The sequence below is a fragment of the Dromiciops gliroides genome, chromosome 2 (assembly GCF_019393635.1).
Source record: "Dromiciops gliroides isolate mDroGli1 chromosome 2, mDroGli1.pri, whole genome shotgun sequence".
NCBI lineage: Eukaryota > Metazoa > Chordata > Mammalia > Microbiotheria > Microbiotheriidae > Dromiciops > Dromiciops gliroides.
The window spans coordinates 43,581,906-43,607,316 of record NC_057862.1 but is presented as its reverse complement, the minus strand read 5'-3'; the positions used below and the strand labels follow the sequence as shown (position 1 = coordinate 43,607,316).

The window sequence follows — 25,411 nt, the reverse complement described above, 5'->3', positions numbered from 1 at the left end:
CCTCTACCCTAACCTAAGTGGGACTTTTTTTTTCAGGAATAGGTAAGAAATTAGAATATATCATAAATTCAAGGGATTTAGCTCTGAAAGGCACCTTTTAGAATAATCTAGTATAACACCTTTATAATAAGAATAATAGGTACTGCAATGTGGTTTGCAAAGTACTTTATGTATACTATCCCATTTAAACCCCTTGTGAGACAGATGCTGGATTAGAGATTAAGAAACTGAGGCCCAGAGAGATTGTGACTTGCCCTAGAACACATAGTGGTGAGTCACAGGGCTGGAATTCAAGGCCAGGTCAATCTGACTCCAAATCCGAATTTATTATTCTTTCCATCACACCTTCCTGCCTTTCTCCCCCATAAAGGAAACAATAAGAAATGGACATTTGTTCTTACCCTGCCCCTTAGATTGCCTTTTCACAAGCTCTTTGCATATGCTTGATTAATATTTTCCCAGGTGTGCTGACACCTGGGGGCTTTACCTAGGTACCATGAAACGAGCTACAATTGGAGAAGGGTCAGAGAAAATGTAGCATATGTATGGGATAGAGCACCTAGGTGGCATCTTAGTGCATTGAGTGCCAGGCCTGGAAAATAAGGCTTCAGACACTTACTAGTTGTGTGACCCTGGACAAGTCACTACACCCTGTTTGCCTCAATTTCCTCATCTGTTAAATGAGCTGGAGAAGGAAATAGTAAGCCACTCCAGTATCTCTGCCAAAAAAAAAAACCCAAATGGGCTCACAGAGAGTCAGCCATGACTCAACAACAACAATTGGATAGAGCGCTGGTTTTGGAATAAGAAAGCCTGTTTCTGTCCTTCTTTATATTCCTAGCACTTAGCATAATGCCTAGCACAGAGTAGGCAATTAATAAATGCTTGCTGAATAAATGATTGGTCTGAGTTAGAGTGCAGCCCTCCTTGTTACCACTATGATCTTGAAAAACTTACAGCATGTCTCTGTGTGTCAGTTTCCTACCTTGAAAAATAAGGTCCTTCCCAGCTCTAAAATCTATGATACTATATGCCTCCCATTGCAAAGCCATTCCCAGAAAAATAGCATTTATTTGCACAGTTATTAATAAGAACCGCAGCAGCAGCTAGCATTTATTATAGCACCATGCTAAGGGCTTTACAAATATCTAATTCTTCAGAACAATAGTTGTCAAAGTGTGGTCCCATGACCCAAGAAGTCCTTGAAACCCTTTCTGGTGGGTGTGTGGTCAAAACGTTTTTCAGAATAATATTGTGGGGACCAATTTTTAATTGGGGAGTGCTAGCTAAGCCGCTCCCCGCAATATTGGGGCAAGGAAGGAGACCGGCAACCTCCCTCAAAACAGAAAAAGATTTATTTTAACAAGAACGAACTTAAAAAAAAAAAACACAAACAGGATCAGTAGGATCAAGGGAAAGGAAATTATAATACCTGAAAAATACCACCGTCCAGGAATCAGCTGAAAATACGCAGCAGAACTCCTGTCTCTTTCCAGCTTCCACCTCCAATGCCCAATTCTCCTCCCCCAAACCTAGAAACACCCCACACAGCCCCAGCCAATGGGATGGCCGCTCTGACAGTCACATGACTGCCCTCACTAGGCTTCCAGTCATTATAATTTTGCCAGGCCCATGTAGGTGTCAGCGAGTGGTGATGATATGAGGTGCCAGAGCCCTGGCAGCTACAACCAGTGGGTGGAGCACCATGCGGTTTTCGGAGCCCAAGGCCAGTGCGCATGGAGGCATAAAAACCTCAAATAACAATGAATTCTTTACATTATGAAGATGTTATTTGTCTGTTAAAATGCTAATTGTTCATTTTCCAAATATGTATCTGTGTGAGGTTGCATTTTCTTCATAGCCTTCAACCAAAACAACAGACTTGAAGCCGTCATGCAAATTCAGCTATCTTATGTTAAGTCAGACATTAAAGGGGTTTGCAAAAATATGTAAAACAATGTCACTCTTCTCACTCTTTTTAGTTGTTTTGGAAGGTATCGTTTCCAGTAAATATTACTTTATTTATTATCAGTTTTGTTATTTTTATTTTAATTTATATTTTATTATTATTTTGTTTATTTAGTTTTTTTTATAATTTAAGATTGATGTATCTAAAATTTTATCAGTTTTAATTTAAAACATGGTAAATATTTATGGATTCAACCCACATAGACAAATTTCTTTAGGATCCTCCGTCATTTTTAAGCGTAAAGGGGTCCTTGAAGCTGTTTGAGAATGGTTTATTAGCTGAATAGCCACTGCCACCTTGTGGTTTTGATCAGGAAGTGCATCCCTAAAAGAGTATAAAGAAACCAAGTGGGACCAGAGACCGTCCCTGACAATGGAGACACAATTTGAATGTTCAAATGATGAGAGTCTGATGGGCCCCTCCAGGAGTATATTTCTAAGCTTTTTCTTTAAATGTAGAGTAATTCTGGAAGAGTCAGTAGTGTCCTTAGTTTCCCAGAGTTATCACTAGGAGCAAGATAAATAAATTTAAAGTGACAAAATAAATTGTCTACTGTTCAGGGAATAGCAACATCTAGACCTGACAGTCCCCCAGCCATATCCCTATATTCCACTGAAGGTGTGGAATCAGAGATTTTGAGCTGGAAGGGACCCTGGAGGTCATTTAGTTCTCACATTTTTGTTTTTGTTTTGTTTTGTTTTGTTTTGTTGCAGGGCAATGAGGGTTAAATGACTTGCTCAGGGTTACACAGCTAGTAAGTGACAACTGTCTGAAGTCAGATCTGAACTCAGGTCCTCCTGAATCCAGGACCAGTGCTTTTTCTACTGTGCCACCTAGCTGCCCCCTAGTCCGCACCACTTACAGATGAGTAACTAAGTCTCAAAGAGATTGGGCAACTTGCTTATGGTCTCCCAGAGAGTAGGTATCGGAGCTTAGATTTCAAACCAGGTCTCCTTGTTTCCAAATACAACACTCTATCCACTGTGCATGTTAGTATTCCACACTTCACTATGATACATTCATACATATGTGTGTGTGGAGAAAGATTATACCTATATAGATATATATTGAGAGAGAGATACAGATAGATAGATAGACAGACAAACAGATAGATAGACAATAGACAGATAGATAATTTTTTTTCTAAGCAACTTTCTAAGACTATAAGTGGATCCAACATTGGTAGGGGGTGTTTCCTTATCTGGGAGTTTACTGTACTAATAAAGCCATAGATTAAATCCTTATCCCTCTCCTATCCTGCATTTATTTTTCTATGAATATATTCACTACACTAGTAGAATGTAAGCTCGTTGAAAGCAGGTATCATCTCACTTTTTTATTTGTATCCCCACTGCCTAACACAATACATGACACACAGTCAATATCTAATAAATGTTTTTGTTTGATTGACTAATTGAACTATGACTAAGGTAGTTCCAGAGTTGGAGTCAAAGGACCTGGATTCAAATCTCAACTATCAAATTTAGTGGAATGTGTGCTTTCAAGCAATACATACACACACATTTTTGTGTCTGTATATACATGTGTGTGTATGCATGTATACTTTTTATAGTATATATTATATAGAGTATATATACTATATAGAGTATATGTATTTGTTGTTGTTGTTGGTTGGTGGGGCAATGAGGGTTAAGTGACTGGCCCAGGGTCAAACAGCTAGTGTCAAGTGTGTGAAGCCTGATTTGAACTCAGGTCCCCCTGAATCCAGGGCCAGTGCTTTATCCACTGTACCACCTAGCTGCCCCTATAGTATATACATTTAAACTTCATATTTAAACTCCTCATAGTATATGTATATTAAAAAAACACTTCTTGTATATATATACAATTATATATGCTTATATTTATAATATATGTGTATAAACTTCTCTGTGACTCAGTTTCTTAATCTGTAAAATAATAGAATGGTACTAGATAGTCTCTGAGGTCCCTTCAAGTTCCTATAGTTCCATGACTAGATAACTTCTCAGGTACCTTCACATTCTAGTGATCTGTGTGATCTGTTTGTCACCAAATACAATTTTGTTTTTCCAATGAAAAGTGCGTATGTATTTGAGTCAAACTGCAGTTGTGGTTTGATCTTGCTTTGTGTGCATTTTTCCATTTGTAATATGGAGAAAATATTTCATTGAGAAGAATTAGGCTACTTGGGATTATTTTTTCCCCCAGTCAGTAACATTTAGTAAAAATGGCAGCTCTAATGGGCTTGTTTCTCTCTTTCACACCCAGGCCCCAAATAGACATGTCTACGGACATGTAATATGATTCATGTGATTATTCCCTCCAACCATGAAGACACGAAGACCACAACTGGTCACAGCTTCTCCCATCATGTGATGAGCCTCTTTTGCCCATCCTCCAATATAGAGTAGCATGGCATCATGAATAGAAAGCTGACCTTAAAAGCAGGAAGGCCTTGAAAAGGTCAAATCCTGCCTTTGTTGCCTAATGACTGTGTGATGTTAGCCAAGTTCCGTAACTTCTCAGTACCTAAGACAAGTCCCTAAAACTAAAGATTGAAGAGAAGGTGCCAGCTTACATTGGACAAAGTAATTTCATTACTTGGGAGTCCTCTATGCCAGTGAAATCAGATAGCCAATCCCTTATCCTCCCAAATGTCTTTGTACCCATTTTCTCACAACCCATACAACATTTATTATTTTCCACTTCTCTCATCTTGACATAGCACTAGAAATGCTGGCTACAGCAATTAGACAAGAAAAAGAAATGGAGGGAGTAATCATAGGTAAAGAAGAAACAAAATGATCACTTTTTGGTAGATGATATGATGGTGTCTGTAAAGAATATTCTCCTCCCTTGAGCTAGCTAAATAATTAATAAACTTAGCAGACTTGTAGGATATAAAATAAATCCACAAAAAAGCATCAGCATTTTTTAAAATAATAGCCAGAAAATCCAGCAAGGAAAGATTAAAAAGAAAAATTTTATTTAGTTACAGAATGTATTTTTTTAAAAAAAACCAACAACTTGGGAATCTACCTTCCAAGATACAATAACTATATAAATACAACTGCAAACAACTGTTTACAGTAATAAAGTCAGACCTAAATAATAGAGAAAATATTCATTGCTCATGGGTAGCATGGGCCAATTTAATAAAAATAACAATCCTACCTAAATTAATTTATTTGTTCAATGTCATACTAATCAAATTGCCAAAGGATCACTCTACAAAACTAGAAAAAATAATAGTAAAATTCATATGAAAGAAAAGAAGGTTAAAATCTCAAGAGAAATAATGAAAAGAAATGGGAATGAAAGGGGCCTAACCAAGACAAATATGTCTATGTGAATGTATGTGTGTAATATATGTGAACACATTTTATGTATATATAAAAATATGTGTATATATATGTCAAATTATACTACTAAACAGCAATAATTACAAAACTATTTGGTACTGGCTAGAAAATAAGTCAGTAGGATAGATTAGATATACAACATACAGAAGCAAACGTATCTAGCATCTAAGTATTCAATAAACACAACTCCAGTTACTTGAATAAGGACTCTATTTGATGAAATCTACTGGGAAGGGGCAACTAGGTGGCACAGTGGAAAGAGCACTGGCCCTGGAGTCAGGAGGACCTGAGTTCAAATCTATCCTCAGACATTAGACACTTACTAGCCGTGTGACCCTGGGCAAGTCACAACCTCAATTGCCTCACCAAAAAACAAACAAACAAAAAAAGCAAAAAAACAAACAAACAAACAAATAAACAAAAACTACTGGGAAAATGGGATAGCAATACCAAAGAAATTAGATTTAGACTAATACATCATAACCTCATACCTTATGCCAAGATAAGCTCCAAATGTATATACAGCTTAGCTATAAAAGGTCAAATAATAAACAAATTAGACCAATATGGAGAAAAATAACCCTTCTTTTCCAAACCCACATCTCTCTGATGATCCTTTAAGCCACTCTTCCTATAAAATCCATTCCTTCTAATGTATTGAAGCACCTATTCATACCAACCACACACCATTCCATTGACTATCTGGAGACTTTCAGCTTTAATTCTTCAGAGACTGTGGTGTTCCATGACTTGTAATCATAGAACAACACTGGAAAGATATTTCCACTTGTCAACTCCCAGAGCCTCTGTCTATCTATACTTCTGGGTTCTCTGTTAACTTCATTTTGCCACGTTTTCATCTCTAAAACAGCTAGAAGCCAACTCCAATGACCCTCCATTGCCTCTGGGAGCAAGCACAAACTTCTCTGTTTGGCAGTTAAAGTTCTTCACACCTTGGCTGCAACCCACCTTTCTGCCTTATTGGACATTATTCCCCGTGACAGATTCTTATGTTCTAGTCAAGTTTATTTACTCTTCCTTCTACATGATATTCCATTTCCCATCTCTGTGGCATGGGTTTTCCCCCACGCCTGGAATGCACTCTATCCTTACTTAGGTCTTTTAGAATCCCAACTTACCTTCAAGATTCAGGTCAAGTGCCATCTTTGATAAAAGGTCTTCCCTAATCCTTCATACATATGCATGTATGTAACTATGTGTGTGTGTGCCCTCTCTTTCTATGTAGAATGTAAACTTAGAGTCTTGTATCCTCAATGCCTAGTAGCACAATAGTAGATGCCTAATAAATGTTTGTTGATTCATTGATTGATTGAGTAATAGGAAATAGACCAGATACATATTCTTGGAATCGAGGGCTGTAGGGAAATAATTTTCAAATTAATTCATGTTATTTGGTCCCAAATGGTTTGCTCCTACCCTTTATTTTCTTGGTTTGTTCAGATCTAGAGGGACTATTACAGGTAAAACTTAAATAAAACTCTGGCATCACTCACACCTGGCAGGATCCCTGCCTGCAGAACCCCTGACTAGCATCACCCAGAGGGCAGTGGCCTGAGGTTGAAAGTGAGACAGAGTATTTCCGTTTTTTCTTTAAATCCCTTCTTCTAGTCTAGTCCCTGAATTCCACTTAAAAGAGTGAATAGGGGATTTCTGGAGGCAGTGTGACCCCTGCTCTTTTATCTGTACTTAAAGGGAGAAAGTGGGAAGGGGATAAAGGAAGCTCTTCTTTGCCTAGAGAACAAGGGAGGAATTGAATCCATTCATTTCTAAGCAAAAAGGGAAATCGATACCCCTCTGTTAGTGAACCTCAGCTCCCACTCACCTTCTTTCTCTCGGAAGTATGGGGATTCTCCAGTCATCTGCCCTCAAAACTAAGGTGTAGTGTTGCTAACGTTCTAAGAGGCCGTGAGCTTCCTTTCATAAGACTGAACTTCAGCAATGGGAGAAGGCAGCCCTTTGTCTTCTTGGTGGGTCTGTTTGCCAACTACATAAAAGACCTTTAGATTCTTCATGCAAAACGGTAGCATAAAAGTACACAATGACCCTACCCTGAGCAGAGGACAGAAAGAAAGACAGTATGGGGAGGAGGGGAGGGAAGTATTCCCTGGAGCAAGGCCTTGACTTTTGGAGGAAAATCAGAAATATACGGAGCTGAAAACAAATGCCAACAAAAGACAATGCCACTTGATTCCCTGCCCAGCTGGGACTCCGTGGATAGCTACTTCGATGCTGCTTTCACCCTCCCATAAAGTCCCTTACATCTTGACTAGGCCAAGCTCACTGTCTAGACTTTATGCACTATTGAACTTGAGGCGTAAGAACGTTGCTGAAAAAAAGACACAGACCCACTCCAAGTTCATGATGTGCAACTACTGTAAATGGGCCCCAGGGCTGCTTGTGATTCCATAATTTTTCACTTGGTTCCCTAGTACATGTCTCACAATGGCTATTCAAAACATTCTACTCCCCTTCATTAAGGATACTCCACCCTAGAATTCTCAAATAGAAGAAGAGTCTTGTAAATTTGAGATTTAAAAAAAAAAAAACTTTGTTAATAACACGTCTTGGCAAAGTGAGTCCAATGAATCACAGATATTTCTCCTTGAAAACAAGGAGAACTCTACTCACTTTACAAATGAGGAGATTCAGGCCCAGAAATGGGACGTTACTTGTTGAAGATAATACAAGAAGTTAGAGCTGGAATGACAGAGTGGAAAGAGCTAAGGGTTTGGCATCGAAGGAGTTGAAGGATGGCATGAACTAGCTTGGCTAAATAAATCTGATTGGTTTCATGGCTATTGAATTGTTCTCTACATCATGTATGAATAGGGGTGGGGGTGGGGTAGGGTAGTAGAGTAAGGAGATGTTTGGATACTGGCACCCAGAAAGGTCCAGGGTTAGAGCCCTGATTCCCCAGAATGTCAAGCTGGGGGCTGAGAACGAATATTAAGGTTTTGATTTAGAGATTTTGTATAAACTTCCCACAAGACAGAACTATTTTGAATCTGAGTTTTCCTTCAGTCCTTCGGGCTAAAAAAAAAAAAAAGTCAAGACAATTTTGCTGTGTTGGACAAACTGGGCTGTTTGGGACATGTGACTTTATTCAGCCTTTTCCACTTGCAAGGAAATGTCTCTGTAGGGGTGGGGTCCTGCATAGTGACTAGTAAAAAGAAATGTCCAGTGAGAGGAGCAAAGGTGTGGCTGACCTTGGACAGGCATTCCCACCTTCCAGAGGTGTGGCCAGAGAAGAGAGGAAGTATTGTTTCTTCCCTTTTAGGTCCACTCCCTACTTCAAACCTAGATACCCAAACAGAAGGGGAAAAAATGCTTATCAAAAGGAAACATACCTTGTTAGACTCAGATTGGATGTTTAGTCTTGAAATCCTCAACCCCAAAGGTCTTATTCAGCTAGCAGGACACAATGGCTTTTCAAGAGGACCTGCTTCCAGGGGAAGCTTCCTGAATTTGAAAAATCCCTTCCTTTTACAGTCCAAGAAACTAAAGCTCAGGGAAGTAATTGCTCTTCTAATTTAATTTCACTGCTTCTAAATAACCATCTTCTCCACTCTTTCAATCTATCCCGCTTGGGTGCCCCCAGTAGGTAGCTAGAATGCATTAAGATAATAGCTTGTATATTTCTATACCAAACCCTCTACCATCAGCCCGCCTTGTCTGAGGGTCGCTGACCCATCAGTCATAGACTAGCATTCTATCCATTCTGCCCAGCAGCCATACACAGGCTCCATCCTCAACGTCATATTCTACAGTCATTGATGCCCCACAAAACTATATTAATTAAATGGGTTATAGGATGCTTAATGTCGCCATTTGTCATCACATCTTACACGCAAAGTGATTTTCCTAAAATACAGACATTACCATGTCACTGGTCCACCCCTTTCCTCACTCAGTAAACTCCAGTGGGTCCCTATGACTTCCAAAATCAAATATAAGATGATCTGTTTGGCATTTAGAGTCCTTCACAAGCTGGGCCTTTCCTACCTGTCCAGTCTTCTTCCACTTTCATTTCCTCTACACTCTCTGCCATCCAGCCACACTGACTTTCTGCATGGCACTTCATCTCTCAACTATGTGCCTTTTCAGTGATGCCTGGGCTGTCCTTCTCTCCCCACCTCTATTTCTTGGCTTCTTTCAAGACGAGCAAATTCTTCCTTCTGTAGGGAGACCTTTTCCTCCCCCCTCTCCTGTTTCCTCTGAGATTACCTGCTGTTTCCTCTGCATACATCCTGTACAGTTGTTTACATTCTGCTCCCCCATTGGACTGTGAATTCCTAGGGACAGGAGCTATGTTTTTGCCTTTCTTTGCACTTAACACAGTATCTGGCGCACAATAATGGCTTAATAAATGTTTGCTGACTGACAACTGGCTTTCCTACAGACACAACAGAAAAGTGACTCATAGAACCAGCAGTTCTCCTTAGCCATAACCTGGCAAGCAAATGATTCAGACAAGCCACCTCGTCCAAAGTCCAGCATCTGCCAGGGAAGTCTGTACCTTTTTGGACCTTAAGGCTAAAACCAGGAGTCACATGAAGAGGAATGCACTTCCCAGCAAGTTCAGATACTTGATCTACTAACACCTTAGAGAAAATATGTTATAAGATCAAAGATTTCAAGTGGTAAGAGACCTTAGAAATCATCCCATGCAGCTCTGTCATATCATAGATAAGGAACCTGTGTCTCAGAGCAAAGTGACTTGCCCAGGGTCACACAGTGAGTAAGTAGCAGGGCCAGAATTTAAATTGAGGTACTCTGCCTTTGAGTTAGGACCCCTGTTCTGGAAGGCCACAGCCAGATCTTTTCCAAGTTATACCAGATGGTGGAAGACAAAGTCTTAAAGTAGCAGGACAGAGAATAGGAACCTTGGAGAAACTTTAGGGTTACCAGGAGGAAAAGTGAAAGGAGAAGTGAGAAGGGATCAAAAGGAAATCCCGAGATTTAGGTTGTGATAACAGTAGGAAGCCTAGTGGGGGGAGGGGAGGACCTGGGAGCTTGCATGCAGGTAGCTGTGCCCCGGGAACTCAGGGTGGGGCTGACACAGGGAAAACAAACTTCAGGATGAGCTGCCAAGTTTCTGCACGGGTAGATTTCACAAAGGATATGTAAATGGATTCCATTAAAATATGCTTTAATTTTTCTTTGAGTTTTCTCATTAATTCTAGTAGCATCTTGGCTTGTCTTTCATAACCTGTCTTAACTACAATCACATCTGTATCAGTTCAGTGTAAAATTGAGGCAGTATTCTTTTCAAACAAATGTCTGACTTTGCCTTTGCAAGCATCAGAGTTGAGAAAGAAAGACAGTTACCATCTTCATTTGTGCATTGTGAGGAATGAGTTGATTTCCAAATGCTTACAATTCTTCACAGGCTGTTCTTCATAAAGAGGGACGCAGAGAAGGAAGATTAGGTTGCCTATATTATATGAAGGATAGAAAAGAGTCATAATCTTGCTAAGAACAATTAAACACATCTGGAGACCATAGAGAGCTAGAGAGACCTTCCAGAGACCTGCATCCCATGATAGACCATTTGTACACACACACACACACACACACACACACACATACAAACTTGAAAATTACTATAATTTGATCCCAGGCGTCTCCATCAGGAAACTGTTAGGGGGTGAGAACAGGTTATTATGTGGTTTGTTCTCAAAAGATGAAATGAAATGAAAATAGTATCTGTGGGTTCAACACGTAGCTGTGCTTACAACCTATGCTGCATAGGTTTGCTTTAGAGTGTGCTCAACTTTCATATTCTCAGTGGAGAGGTCTAGGTACAGGAAGAATAGAAGGTCTCAAATAGCCAAACCTCCCTTTACTTTGTCTTGACAATGGGCCCTTTTTTCAGTCACTTCTATCAGGCGTGCTGCTCTGCATAAGTCACTCAAATTCTTGGGTTTTCTCTGAGGAAGCCCCACCAGTGAAGTGAGCTGGGTAGCACTATGTTGTCAGGCAGGGTGCTAAGACTGGGGATGTATATTAGAGCAAACAAGGCAGTCCCTGCCCTGGGGAAAATTATAATGTAATGGAGGAAGATAAGACACCTAGGGAAGGTTGGAATGGTATCCACTGAGGCCATATTGAGGAGACCAAAAGAAGTAGCCAGGCAGCCTGGTTCCTGTATGGATAAGCAAAAGTCTCACCTATCAGGGTCTAGGTGGTAAGAGATGGGAAAGAAAATATGGATTCAGTAACGAGATTATGATGCACATGGATAAAGAGCCAGAACTCTTCCACAATAAACAAAGGAACATTCAGGTCCTCACCTGAGGTCAATGACATGTGTTTAAGCCTGTCATCAGGCATCAAGCCATTCTACTGCCCCTTCCCACCATGCCTCTTCTGTTTCCAGTACTAATCGGCGTGGGAGTTGAAACCTTACTCCAAGGACAATTCAAAAGCCTGGCTTTCTACCTTCTGTAAGTACAGATTTTTCTTTTCTCCCCTAATAACAAATCATTATTGTTTGCATAGAACTTTATATATACATATGGCCTATAAAGGCAACCCAGAAATCAAATGAGATAATATCTATAAAGTGTTTAGCACTGCGCCTGGCACATAGTAGGCACTTCATGCAGGTTTATTCCATTTATCCCCATTTCCCACCCCAGGCAGGACCCTAGACACTTTATAAAGGAATACAACCTTACCAAAGAATTTTAAGGGTCTTCTACTCTAACCAACTCTTCTGAATAGGGATGTATTCAAACCACCCCAGGAACAACAACGTGGCCTTGGGTTACTGACTTCTCCACTCTGAGCCTCGGTGTCCCCATCTGTAAAATTAGGGTAATGATTATTACACTACCCAGCTCACAGGGGTATCATAAAGAAAGCAGTGTGTAAACCTGAAAGTGCTCCAGAAATGTGAGTTGTTATGGTTGATTTATTAGTTTGTTTGTTTGTTTTTTTCCCAAAGATGTCTCTTACCTACAGGGACAGCAGCTCCTTCTGGGATGCTTCACTGGGGAGTGATGGTGATACTGGGTTCTTGAATATTGTGCTAATGGATCATAAGCTCTGGTGGATTCTACCAAAATGTTCAAAGGCTTCCAGCATGGTCCCAGGAGTCTCAGGGTGCTGCATGGGAAAATGTACTGCATTTAGAGTCAGAGGATTCCTGCATCTGCCATTTACCTCCTATGTGGCCTCAAATTGTAAAATTGTGTTTACAAAAACAAAAGAGGGTTGGAGTAGATAACCTTGAAGGTCCCTTCCAGCTTTAATCATATGATCTTATAAACAGACCATGTCTGCTTACAGCAGAGCCTAGGATAAGGAAGGGAGCAGCCATTTATTTATTTATTTATTTATTTATTTATTTATTTATTTATTTATTTATTTATTTGTTTGTTTGTTTGTTTGTTTGTTTGTTTGTTTGTTTGTTTGTTTGTTTGTTTATTTATTTATTTATTTGTTTGTTTGTTTATTTATTTATCTATTTATCTATTCATTCATTCATTCATTCATTCATTTATTTACTTACTTATTTACTTACTTACTCACTTATTTATTTATTTATCTATCTATCTACCTATTTATTTATTTATTTTGTTTATTTATTTGTTTGTTTGTTTATTTATTTATTTGTTTGTTTGTTTATTTATTTATCTATTTATCTATTCATTCATTCATTCATTCATTCATTCATTCATTTATTTATTTATTTACTTACTTATTTACTTACTCATTTATTTATTTATTTATTTATTTATTTGTTTGGTTGTTTGTTTGTTTGTTTATTTATTTATTTATTTATCTACCTATTTATTTATTTACTTATTTATTTGTTTGTTTATTTATTTGTTTGTTTGTTTATTTATTTATCTATTTATCTATTCATTCATTCATTCATTCATTCATTCATTCATTCATTTATTTATTTACTTACTTATTTACTTACTTACTCACTTATTTATTTATTTATCTATCTATTTATTTATTTATTTTGTTTATTTATTTGTTTGTTTATTTATTTATTTATTTATTTGTTTGTTTGTTTGTTTATTTATCTATTTATCTATTCATTCATTCATTCATTTATTTATTTATTTACTTACTTATTTACTTACTTACTCATTCATTCATTCATTCATTCATTCATTCATTCATTCATTTATTTATTTATTTATTTATTTATTAAGCACCTCCCGTGTGCTCGGCAGGGTGCTAAGCCCTTGAAAAATATGATCACAACCACTTTGTTTATGATCACCATTTTGCAGTTGAGGAAATTGAGACAGACAGAGGTAAAATGACTTGCGCAGGGGTCACAAAGCTATTAAGTGTCTGCAGTGGAACTTGAACTTAGGTCTTCCTGAATCCAGGCCCACAGAGGTCTTTCTGACTCTATCCACTGTACTACCTAGCCATCTGAGATAGAGAGGCTCATCACCAGCAGGTTGGACCAGCTGGGTGGTGAATTCATTGGACACCCATGAAAGCAAGAAAACAAAAAAGACCAAAAAAAACAAAAGAGAGAGAATTATTTTATATATAAATATTCATGTCTGTATATATTATATATGTATATATACACACATTCTTGAGTAGAATAGCAGCCATAGGTAGAATTCATATTTTATACAAGCCAGATTTGAGGGAGAAGGGCTATCTATATTTTCTAATACTTTGTTGTTCAGTCATTCAGTTGTGTTTAACTCTTCATGGACCATAGCACACAAATACTATGCATGGGGTTTTCTTGGCAAAGATACTGCAATGGTTTGCCATTCTTCTCCAATGGATTAAGGCAGAAAGAAGTTAAGTGACTTGTCCAGGGTCACACAAGCTAGTGTCTGAGGCAAGATTTGAACTTGGGTCTTCCTGACTCCTGCTCTATCCACTGAGCCATATAGCTGCCTCCTGATGAATATTACATTTTTAAAAATTAGGCAAGCAAGGACTAGGGCCATATCTAATTTATCTCCATACTACCTTCAGAGCTTAGCACAAAATGACTCTTAAATAATTATTGCTTGGGGCAGCTGGGTGGTGCAGTGGATAAAGCTTCAGCTATGGATTCAGGAGGACCTGAGTTCAAATCCAGCCTCAGACACTTACTAGCTGTGTGACCTTGGGCAAGTCACTTAATCCTCATTGCCCCAATAAAAAAAACAAACAAAAAACAAATAAAACAAAACAAAAAACAAACAAACAAAAAATGATTGCTCAACAAGTTCCTGCTGAATAACTGAATGAATAAAGTCAGGGGCATTGGGCCAGGGAAAAGGGGAGAGGACAATGTGTATAGACAATGGATTTATTGGGATACCAAAAATTGGTAATTAAAAGAATAACCCCTAAAAGTTGGAGAGGGGAGGGAAGGGGACCACTGGAGATGCTGCCTCTAACCAGTGTCCATCCCTTAGCTTTTCAGGGACTGCAGTTTCCATATGTGAAGGATCCTACTTTGTGGCGAACCTGCTTTCACTCTGCTTCAGGTGAGTCCTTTCTATGCTCCCTGGTGTCCGGGGTATGAATGAGGTAACAAAGGGGAGGAAGGAAGCAAAACCATCTCAACCCACTTTTGGTTCCAAGTGAACCTAGACTATCTTCTATTCCTGGAGATACAGTGTGATGTATGTAGAGTAGCCAACCCTGGACCTTAAAATGACCCCGAAGCAGAGATGAGAGCATGGATGATGTGTCCTTTCCTTCTTTGCAGAGCTGAAGGAGCATGGATGTAAAACCTTTTTATTTTATTTTATTTTTCTTTTAGTGGGGCAATGAGGGTTAAGTGACTTGCCCAGGGTCACACAGCTAGTAAGTGTCAAGTGTCTGAGATCACATTTGAACTCAGGTCCTCCTGAATCCAGGGCTGGTGCTTTATCCACTGTATCACCTAGCTGCCTCTATGGATGTAAAACCTTGCCTCTGCTGTCAGAATCAAGAGAAGTAAGCTTTAGTTTGATTGATCTGCTTTTTTCTCCCTATTTTATTCTTTGTCACAAGAAATTGCACATTAGATAGGTAAGAATATATTTAGAAATCACACAATAGAAGAAGATCAACTACAGGGTTGTTGTTTTTTTAGTTTAAATTTAAAGTCTTTTTAAAGACTATTTTAGAGACTATTTAAAGTCTATTTAAAGATTATTTAAAGGTCTTTAAAAAAAAGAATACTAACCCTTGGAAGTCAGAAGACCTAGTTTTTAATCCCAGCTCAGATACTTAGCATCCCTCTGTTACTTTTCAAGTTATTTAAATTTCTTTGAACCTCAATTTCCTCTTTTGTAAATTGTAGAGAACAGTGCTTGTACAACCTTCCTCACCAGGTTATCCATCGGATAAGATCATACATATGAAAGTTCTTTTTGACTTGATAAGCCAGTGGTGAATGGTTACTATTTGTCAGCAAGCATTTAACCATCCATTCTAGGCCAGGACCTGTACTCGGGGCTTTGGAGACAAAGACAAAAATGAAATGGGTCTTGACCTCAAGAAGCTTATATTCTATTGGGGGTGAAAGCACATACTCATCTAAATATATTCAGAATAAATACAAGTTAATGTCTGGGAAGGGAAGGATTGGACCTAGTAGTTGGGAGCATCGGATCAGAGCTCATGTCCAAGGCTACTCCTTGAGCTGAGCTTAAAGGAAATGGGGGTGTGGGGGTGGAGGAGATCAATGACGTGGAGATGAGAGAGAAGGAGGCAGAAAGCCTCTGCTCAGTGATCTTCCCCATAGCTCATACTTCATAGGTCAATGTTGGATCTATTTTACAGATAAGAAAACTGAAGCCCATGAAGGGCTTAAGGGACTTGCTTAAGGGTCACATAGGTAATATTACATATAGGAGGGGCACCTAGGTGGAGCAGTGGATAGAGCACCGGTCCTGGAGTCAGAAGGACCTGAGTTCAAATCCGGCCTCAGACACAACACTTACTAGCTGTGTGACCCCGGGCAAGTCACTGAACCCCAATTGCCTCACTTAAAAAAAATATTACATATAGGACTTGAACCCAGTGTCCTTTCTTCTGCACAGGTGTTGAGGGTAGCAGCTACCATGCTCCTCACTAAGACATTTCATTTTGGGCTGAATATATCTCAGTGCTGAGAACAATCGAGGAAATGGGGCACAGACCTCTCCCCATGTCTCTAGGTCCAATGCCTTGTAGGGTGATCAGGAGATCCCTTCAGCTTCACAAACAGTTATACCCATCACACAACCCACTAGTAGTATTGAGCTCTAAAATCCACGGTGATAACGGCTCTATCTAATACCATTCAGGGTCTCCCCAGGAAGAGTCTCAGATTTCTTTTCCCCAAAGGAATGAGGGCTATCAAGCTAGCCTCTGTTGGAGACACTGATTACTCTGTTTTCTCTAGAGAATGACAGTAAGGCTGAAAGGAGTACATCTGGGAACTCAGAGATATCAGATAGCTTGGGAAAACTTGGACAGAGCGCCTGTGGTTTTTCAGGGCCTAGATTCACGGATGGTGATAGCTAGCTGGAAGCGATGTATGGGAATACCTAATCCAACCCTGTTATTTTATAAATGAAGACACATAAACATACTACCCACATCTTGACAGAGAAAATGATGGACAAGGTTGCAGACTGAGAAATATATTTTGGGGACCTGGCCAGGGTGAGAATTTGTTTTGTTTTGTTTTGTTTTTTAACTAGGCAAATTGTGTTCCTTTTTCTTTTTCTCCCAGTAAGAAGAAACAAACAAAAAATAGTTTCATTGAAAAAATAATAATAAATTAACATTTTTAAATGAAGGAACAGAGACCCAGAAATGTGACACACAGAATGAAAACCAGGACTCTAGTCCAGTTCTCACAGATGCACGGTCCAGAGTTTATTTCATTATTCCATGCTGCTTCCTTTGGGTTACTAGTTCAGATGTTGCCTTGGTTCCAGTCAACACTCTGTTGGCAGCCAAGTCTGTAGTAAGTGGAAAGGCATTAGTTATACCTTGCACATACAGCAGTTGCTTAATAAATGCTTCTTGGACTATACTGGGTTGCCCAAAATTGAATGGGTATTAACTGATAGAGCTGAGACTGCCACCCACGTCTCTTAAGGTACTCTTTCAAAGCCTTGGCGTTTGCTTGATAGCCCAAGCCTACTGCTCATTACCTTTTCTGACCGTGAGCACATCAGCTCGCTTGTCTGCTCCCTCTCAAGCCTTTAGGAAAGAGAAGTAGCTTCTTCTCAATTAATGGATGGGGAACTCCTGACATTAACCTACTTCTGAGTCCTCAGCCAACTCCCTGCCACCAACCATACATGCAATGATGCCCAGAGTAGCTGGTCGAGATGGGTCACACTAGCATCAAAGCCAAGGACCTAAATCATCTTAGACCATGGCAGGCCTCATCTGGACATTGCGACTATGAGATAGTGAATTGCATATCCATGAAGTTTGCAAAATGATAATAGCTCTCCTTTATATAGTGTTGTTGCTTACAAATCAATTTTCCTTCCAAGTCTTCAGAGTTTTTGTTTTTTGTTTTTTTTTTAGTGAGGCAATTGGGGTTAAGTGACTTGCCCAGGGTCACACAGCTAGTAAGTGTTAAGTGTCTGAGGCCAGATTTGAACTCAGGTACTCCTGACTCCAGGGCCGGTGCTCTATCCACTGTGCCATCTAGCTGCCCCCAGAGGTTGTTTTTGAAAAGATAATTCTTCTCATTTTACTCAGGGTGTGTTAGTAAGGAAGAGAAGGGGGAAAGCATTTATGAAGTGTCTGGTATGGTCCAGGTAGCCTGCTAAAGCACTTTACAAATACTATCTTATTTAACCCTCAGAGTGACCCTGGGAGGTAGCTGCTATTATTATCCTGATTTTATAGTTGAGGAAACTGAGGCAGACAGAAGTTAAAGTGATTTGGAATCATAGACTATTCAAGCTTTGAAAAGTCTTGGAGACTACCGGGTCTAATTCCTTCATGTGTTCTCTCAGCAAGTAAAAGACTGGGACCCCGTCATCCCAAGATACAGGGTGGTAGAGTGGAAGACACTCCCTCTGGAGACAGAGGAGCAGTTCATGTCTACCCTCCGATGCTTACTCCCAGTGTGTCTGCACACAAATTCCTCAGCTTCCTTGGTCCCCAGTTTTCATATCTACAAAGTGAATACTGGATCACAAGGGCTCCAAGGTCCTTTCCAGCTCTAGAGACTCTTCTTTGATTACTTGTTAGGGTTACTTAGAGCGGATTCCAGCATGGGAAATGAGGTTGGACAGGTGGCCTCTAAGGTCTATGAGAGGCCCGAGATTTTTGGCAAGTGTCATCTTCAGGGGATATTCTATTTTGATCCTTGCAAAGAAACTACATAGAACAGGGACTCCATTAGAAGGCATTTTGGAATGTCAATAAATGGGTAAGATGTGGTATGACATGGCATTAGATTTGGAGTCAGAAGAGTTGGCTTTAATCCTGCCTCTGACACTGCTTCCACCTCCACAAGCCTCAGTTTCCTCATTTGTAAATTGAAGGGATTGATCTGGATGACCTTCCAAGCCCCTTCCAACTCCAATCCAAGATGCTATAATCTGAGTGATAGACTTTGTGTGGGTAGTGAATAAAGAAGGAAGGGGAGAGAGAAAGAGAGACCCTTAAGGAGATAAAGTAAAGAGTCCACAGTAGGGAAAAAACTCTAGGATTATCTGCATGCCCCAGGCCTCAACTCCCATGACCCCCGTTCACCACGTTTACCTGTGTGACAATTAGGAGTAGGGCTGTCTTGATCATTTTACAGATGGGGAAACTGAGTCTCAGAGAGAGAACAAGAGTCCACCAGGGAAATTAGCCTGATTTCTTTTTTCTTTTTTTTTTTTTTTAGTGAGGCAATTGGGGTTAAGTGACTTGCCTAGGGTCACACAGCTAGTAAGTGTCAAGTGTCCGAGGCCAGATTTGAACTCAGGTACTCCTGACTCCAGGGCCGGTGCTCTATCCACTGTGCCATCTAGCTGCCCCGATTTCTTTTTATGGTGCAATTAAATCACACTGCCTCTATTCAATACTGATCAATATCTGAGGCAACCTCAACCATCTTCCCTAGAGGGTTGACCATTGTTATTAATAGTTTCTTAGGTCTCCAAATGTATGTGCAAGGCGGGAAAGGATAAGGGAAAGGGAAGGGTTAGCCAGCCAGAAATGTGGATTTGTAAAAATGACAGATAACATGGAGTTTCCCTGGACCCTCAGATTGAGGGCTATTTTTTTCCTAGCCACTAGAGGTCACCCAACCCTGGCTTTAAATGAGATGCAAAGTAGTTGATTCAGAGGGTAATATTCAGCTTAAGGTTTCAGGCAACCACACAAACGCCAGGTGGCCTCAAGGAGACGGTTTCTTCCTAAGGGCAGCAGTGTGGTGTCTACCTCTGCCTCAGATTAATCTGTCTCTGTCTCTCTTCCCCTCTCTTCTCCCCTTCCCTTCCCTTCCCTTCCTTTCCTTTTCCATTCCTCCCCTCTTCTCTCTCCTTTCCTCTTCTGGCCTCTCTTCTTCTCTCTTCTCTGCCTCTCCTCTTTTTTTTCCTTTTCCTTCTCCTCTCCTCTGTCTCTCCCACTTCCTCTTACCCATAAACTCCCCTCTCTTCCCTTCTTCTTTTACCTCCCTTCACCTCCCTCAATATTTTCTCTCCTCCTTCCACTTTTCCCCTTTTCTCCATTGACCATGGCCATTCCCATCCCATCTGTCTTTTCTCAGGTGTCAACCAGAATCTCTGGCCTATGTTTTATGGGAAAAGGCCTGCAAGCTGGGTTGCTTCCAGAAATTCCTGGGCTATGTGCTGCTTTCTGTCGCCTGCTTTCTGCACCCAGTGCTGGTCTGGCACGTGACCATCCCAGGTATGACCACTGGCAAGGATCAATGGGGCTACCACACACACACACACACACACACACACAGCACCAAATAAAGTGCTCTCGAAGTAACAATGACCGAACACCCCTGGATCTCTAGCCTCAGTCCGGAGCCCTTGCATGACTGTTTGCCTGAGGTCTCTGGGGATGGAGAGAAAGCCAGTCCGGCTCATCCTGGCTAAATGAAATATTCCCAGCAAGGACTCATCATCCTTAATGGAGAAGCCCAGAGTCCTTTGGGAGTCTAAAAATAAGAATAATCTCTTAGTGGGTAAAAGTCTTAACTCAATATCGATCCTAAACTTCCACAGGATATAACTGTTGTGGTGATCACCAAATTTAAACTAATGGCTAGAGTATATTTTTAAGAAGTCGGGTAAGAAAAATCCAGTTTGAAAAAAAATCACAACTCCCACAATAATAAACTTCCACTTCCAGGGCCTTTAAAGTTTACAAATTGCTCTTGTCAGCAGTTCTTCTAGCTACTAATCAATCTTGGGATTTCTCTTCATAATTTTAGCTTGGAGAGTTCGGAGTATAAAAGTCAGCTACTAAGCAAGGCTAGTCCATTCAGCAGGAAGACCCCACACCAAGTGTGTCTTAGAGGCCCTCCTTGCTTATCCTCTCATTTCTAAGCCACAAGGGGAGCCACCTAGCCCATGGGCATGCTGTCACTCAGACACATAGTTCTTTTTTTGTTTGTTTGTTTGTTTTTTAGTGAGGCAATTGGGGTTAAGTGACTTGCCCAGGGTCACACAGCTAGTAAGTATTAAGTATCTGAGGCCGGATTTGAACCCAGGTACTCCTGACTCCAGGGCCACCTAGATGCCCCTTCAGACACATAGTTCTAACATGTGGAGTCGCAGTAAAATTAGCTTGTTAATATAAATTCAGTTGAGGGGATTGAGAGAAAGATCTCAGACTCTAGGACACAAGGCCAAATGGATGCCAGCTGACTTCAGGACACTGGGAAGTTGCTGTTGGGAAGGAGCTAAACAGATATAAGTAGGGGCTGACCTGGGATGTATCCATTGGATGGAAAATCTCATCATATAGTTTTCTAGTTTACTAATTATTCGCATTGACTAGTTGCTAAGCTTAATTGCTTCTACCTGGCATATAAATAAATATTGGCAACTCTCTGTGAAGGTCTGAACCCTGAGACCAATCCCCAGCTGCTGGACCCTAGCTATAGCTCTATCTTTACTAACTGCCTTGGTGTGAAGGAATGAGTGGATGAGTTTGATTCCCAGCTCTGATGCTTACCAGTTGTGTGACATTCAGGAAGTCATTTAACCTCTTCAGAACTCAAATTCTTCATCAGCAAAATGAGGAAGATGGAACAGAAAATCTCTGTGGTCCTTTACATCTCAAACATTCTATGAGCCTAGGAGTTCTAGGGAACATAAGCTTGTGCTAGACTGATACAGTTCAGCACATTATTGGCAATGAATAGCCATCAATATTAGCGTAATCATAGGTCAAGTGATTTTCCCAGGATCACGCAGCTAGCACGTGTCAGAGGTGAAATTTGAACCCAGGTTTTCTGGGTTCTAATACCTAATACCTGAAGGAGCATAAGCACCTCTAAAGAATGCTGAGAAAAAACATCTTGTAGACCTTAAAGTGCTCTAGAAATGGATGCTATTATTACAATAGAAGTCAGCTCTCTATCCACTAAGCCACATTGCCTCTATGGTGAGAAAATCACTTTGCAACCCAAGGGTGTTTAACTTTTTTTGTATCATGGACCCCTTGGGTACTCTGGTGAAGTGTATGGGTCTCCTTCTTAGGATAATGTTCTTAAATTCATCAAATAAAGCACGTGGGATTACAAAGGAACCAATTATACTTAAACACAGTTATCAAAATATATGTTTTGAATTTCAGAGAGCCCAAGTTAAGAACTCTTGCCTATTTTGAGTTTCTACAATGAATTATTATGATGATGAGATGGTGCTTTGTACTGTAAGCTATTAAGATGCATATACATATTAGGTATTATTATTATTTTCAGCTCAGCAGAAGGAGGGGTAAGTCCCTCCTTCACTGAGATCCAAACTACTAGGTTATACTAAGGGAAAGAGTTCCAAATGAGGGCCCTTGGGGAAGGCCACTAAGTGGGGGATGGCCCCCAGAGGGTTTTGCTGAGAGAGGCTTTGGTTTTCCACTCTGTCATTTTCAGAGTGACTGAAGATCACCATTTTTTTCAGGGTCTATGCTGATCATCACTGGCCTGGCATATTTCCTCCTGAGTAAACGTAAGAAAAACAAAGCTAGCTGTACCCCCGAACGGTACACAGACCCCTCTGCTAGCACCGTGAGCACCACAGGATATGGGAATACTGAGCAAACGTACACCTTCCACAGCTCCTTCAGGGAAGGGCCAACCTCCCTCTTTGGCCACATGAAAAGTATTTTGAAGGGGAACAAGAAGTCTCCCCCAGCCAGGCCCCCAGACACATTGATGGAGCTAGTTCTGGAGCCAGCTGATTTGCTGCCTGGAAAGAAGCAGGTGCACTTCGAAGAGAAGGTGGTCAAAATCATTCCCTCTATCACCGAGAGCCTGGAAGACAGGGACAGTGAACCAGAGGAAACCACCTCTGACACTGTGCCCATCATCCCCCCTCCAGAGGCCCCTCTCCTTATGTCTTCCCTTGCAGCCACAGGCTTATTTTGAAGAGCACATAGGGTTCCCCTTCCATCACTCATCACAGAGGGTCCAAAAGGGGACCCTTCCTCTAGAAGTTCCTGAAGGATGTCCAATCTCATATTGCCACCCCTCTAAGAGCCCTTGAGTTCCAAAGGCTCTCCAAGGAATTCATGAGGTCTGACAAGGATTTGGGTTTCAGAGAGTCCACAAGGAGCTCACGGAATCTCCCAGGAGGACTCTACAAAAGTGATGCAGCAAACCCCTGATGTATGGTTAGAAAGGCTCATTTACTCTCATTTCATGTGGGAGCTGAGCCCTAGGAACATATAGTAACTTGCTAGGTCTCTCTTTAATGGGCAGTCCATATTGCCTAGTCAAGAACCATGTTCTTTCTGTTTCCATCAATTTTTACATTATAGGTTTTTGTTTTTTCAAGAAAAGCCCTTCACATCTATTTCACACAGGAGGGGATTGCACAGAATGTCCTTTTCTCTGCAAAGGGACACCTGGAGTGGACCCAGAGACTGAGTTCCCAATGAATTACCTTGCTGTACCCCTGTGTACCATACACAGTCCTGTCTGCTATGGCTTATCTATTAGTCAAGATTGTGTTCAGTCCCACAGTCAAGATATAGTCTGGCAACTCAGAGTAGCCCCGTATTGTTCATCCAAGGCCATCTGCCTCAGCTCTAGTTGACCAGGGAGTCCATGTGCCTTTTGAACAAGCACAAAGATGTATGATCTCACTGAATTTAGAGTCCATCAAGAGTATTTATTAAGTACCTCCTGTGTGCTTTGGTGCCAGAAGGAGTTATAAAGGAAGCACAGTAAAAGTTCATTTTGGAAAGTTGGCCACCAGGTGATGAATTTTGTTGGTTTCGAAGGTCCACGGAAAGGACAAACTTCACTAAATAGTTATAAGGGTGGAGGGGCGGGGGATGTCTGAGGGAAAAGAGAATTTCATAACAATTTTCAGGTAATTCCCACAGCATCTATTCTGAGAATATTTTTCCAGTTTCCAGAGAGGTGTGGAAACCCTTGAGGAACTGAAAGCACTGAGAACTCATCTGCTGTGATGTCATGTCATGTCATGACAGAGAACATTAATTCTAAGCATAATGCACAAGCAAAATTCAACCCAGAGAAAGACTCCACAGAAGCTCTTTGCAGAGGGGACTCTTGGGGGGTTGGGGGTCGGGCTTGATGGCCTCTGAGGTCACTTCTGGCTCTGGCCTTATGTCATTCTTATGTCATTCACCCTGTAAGAGTCCTCTGGCTTACAAGCACGTCCTGGACAAGAGGAGTAGCCTTAAATCAGTGACAAACCTCAATTAGTATATATTCATATGGAAATGGAAGATTGTGTCTTTGCAGTGCACACAACAACCCGTGAAATTAACCCCATTGATTAACAAAGCACCATCTAGTAAAGGTATCTAAGGAGGTTTGCTTTAATAATCGTTTTAATTAACATTTCAATTGTATGTATATTCTTAGGGTTTGAAGAACAGTTTTTCTGTTCTTGATAAACAAACACATTTCTCCCACAATTCTGTTTGCACTATTAATTCGCACTTTCTACAGAGACTTAGTAAATAGAAGCCCAGGCCAGCCTGGTCTCCTTAAGAGGGAATGGAGAGGGGCAGCTAGGTGGCACAATGGATAGAGCACCGGCCCTGAAGTCAGGAGTACCTGAGTTCAAATCCGGCCTCAGACACTTAACACTTAACTAGCTGTGTGACCATGGGCAAGTCACTTAACCCCAATTGCCTCACTAAAAAAAAAAAAAAAAAAAAAAAAAAAAAAAAGAGGGAATGGAGGGGGCAGCTAGGTGGTACAGTGGATAAAGCACCAGCCTTGGTTTCAAGTGGACCTGAGTTCAAATCCAGCCTCAGACACTTGATACTTACTAGCTGTGTGACCCTGGGCAAGTCACTTAACCCCAATTGCCTCACAAAAAAAAAAAAAAAAAAAAGAGGGAATGGAGAAGTAAAGAGAAGAACCGAGAAGGTAGAAAGAGAATGGGATGGAGCAGTGGAGCTGGGGAGAGGGTTCAGGGAAAGAAAGATTGGGTATGAGAGCTGGAGGGACAAAGAGTGGCAAGTCTGCATTCCTTAGGCTTTCCTCTGTGACCTACAAGGGTCACGAGCCCTTGCTAGTCTCAGGTATTCTGGACCAAGACCCTACTGACATCCCTCAAGACTGGAAAAGGCACTGGTCTAGGGAGCTGAAGTCTGGGCATCTAGTGTTACCTTTGCCTCTAACTAGCAGTGTGGCCTTAGGAAAGTCACCACCCCTCTCTCTTTTTTTTTTTTTTTTTGTGAGGCAATTGGGGTTAAGTGACTTGCCCAGGGTCACGTCACCACCCCTCTCAACCTCAATTTCTTCATCTGAAAGGAAGGGGGTAGATTAAATGATCTCACAGGTTCCTTGCAGCTCTAAATTCTATGATTCTCATAAATTTAACAGTAGTCAAATCTAAATTAATCTAATTTTGTGTAATCTTAGAGGAAAGCAGTGCAAATGTCCATAGGGACTCCTTTTTCCTTAATAATGAGAATCCACAGATTCTATAAA

The 25,411-nt window shown here is 40.7% G+C and overlaps 1 protein-coding gene across 2 annotated transcripts in view; it reads left to right on the top strand.

Annotated features, from left to right (window-relative positions):
• Positions 1–24,494, top strand: part of TMEM72 (transmembrane protein 72) — a 55,861-nt gene extending 31,367 nt beyond the window's left edge. Inside the window, exons 2-5 of one of the 2 annotated variants that reach the window (XM_043986220.1) lie at positions 11,714–11,780; positions 14,736–14,807; positions 20,027–20,166; positions 22,395–24,494. In XM_043986220.1, coding sequence (XP_043842155.1) covers positions 11,714–11,780; positions 14,736–14,807; positions 20,027–20,166; positions 22,395–22,861 — 746 coding nt within the window. In that variant the 3' untranslated portion in view covers positions 22,862–24,494. Of the gene's footprint in view, positions 1–11,713; positions 11,781–12,384; positions 12,459–14,735; positions 14,808–20,026; positions 20,167–22,394 lie in introns of those variants that run through there. The other variant, XM_043986221.1, reaches the window with a different exon arrangement.
• Positions 24,495–25,411: the final 917 nt, after the last annotated feature.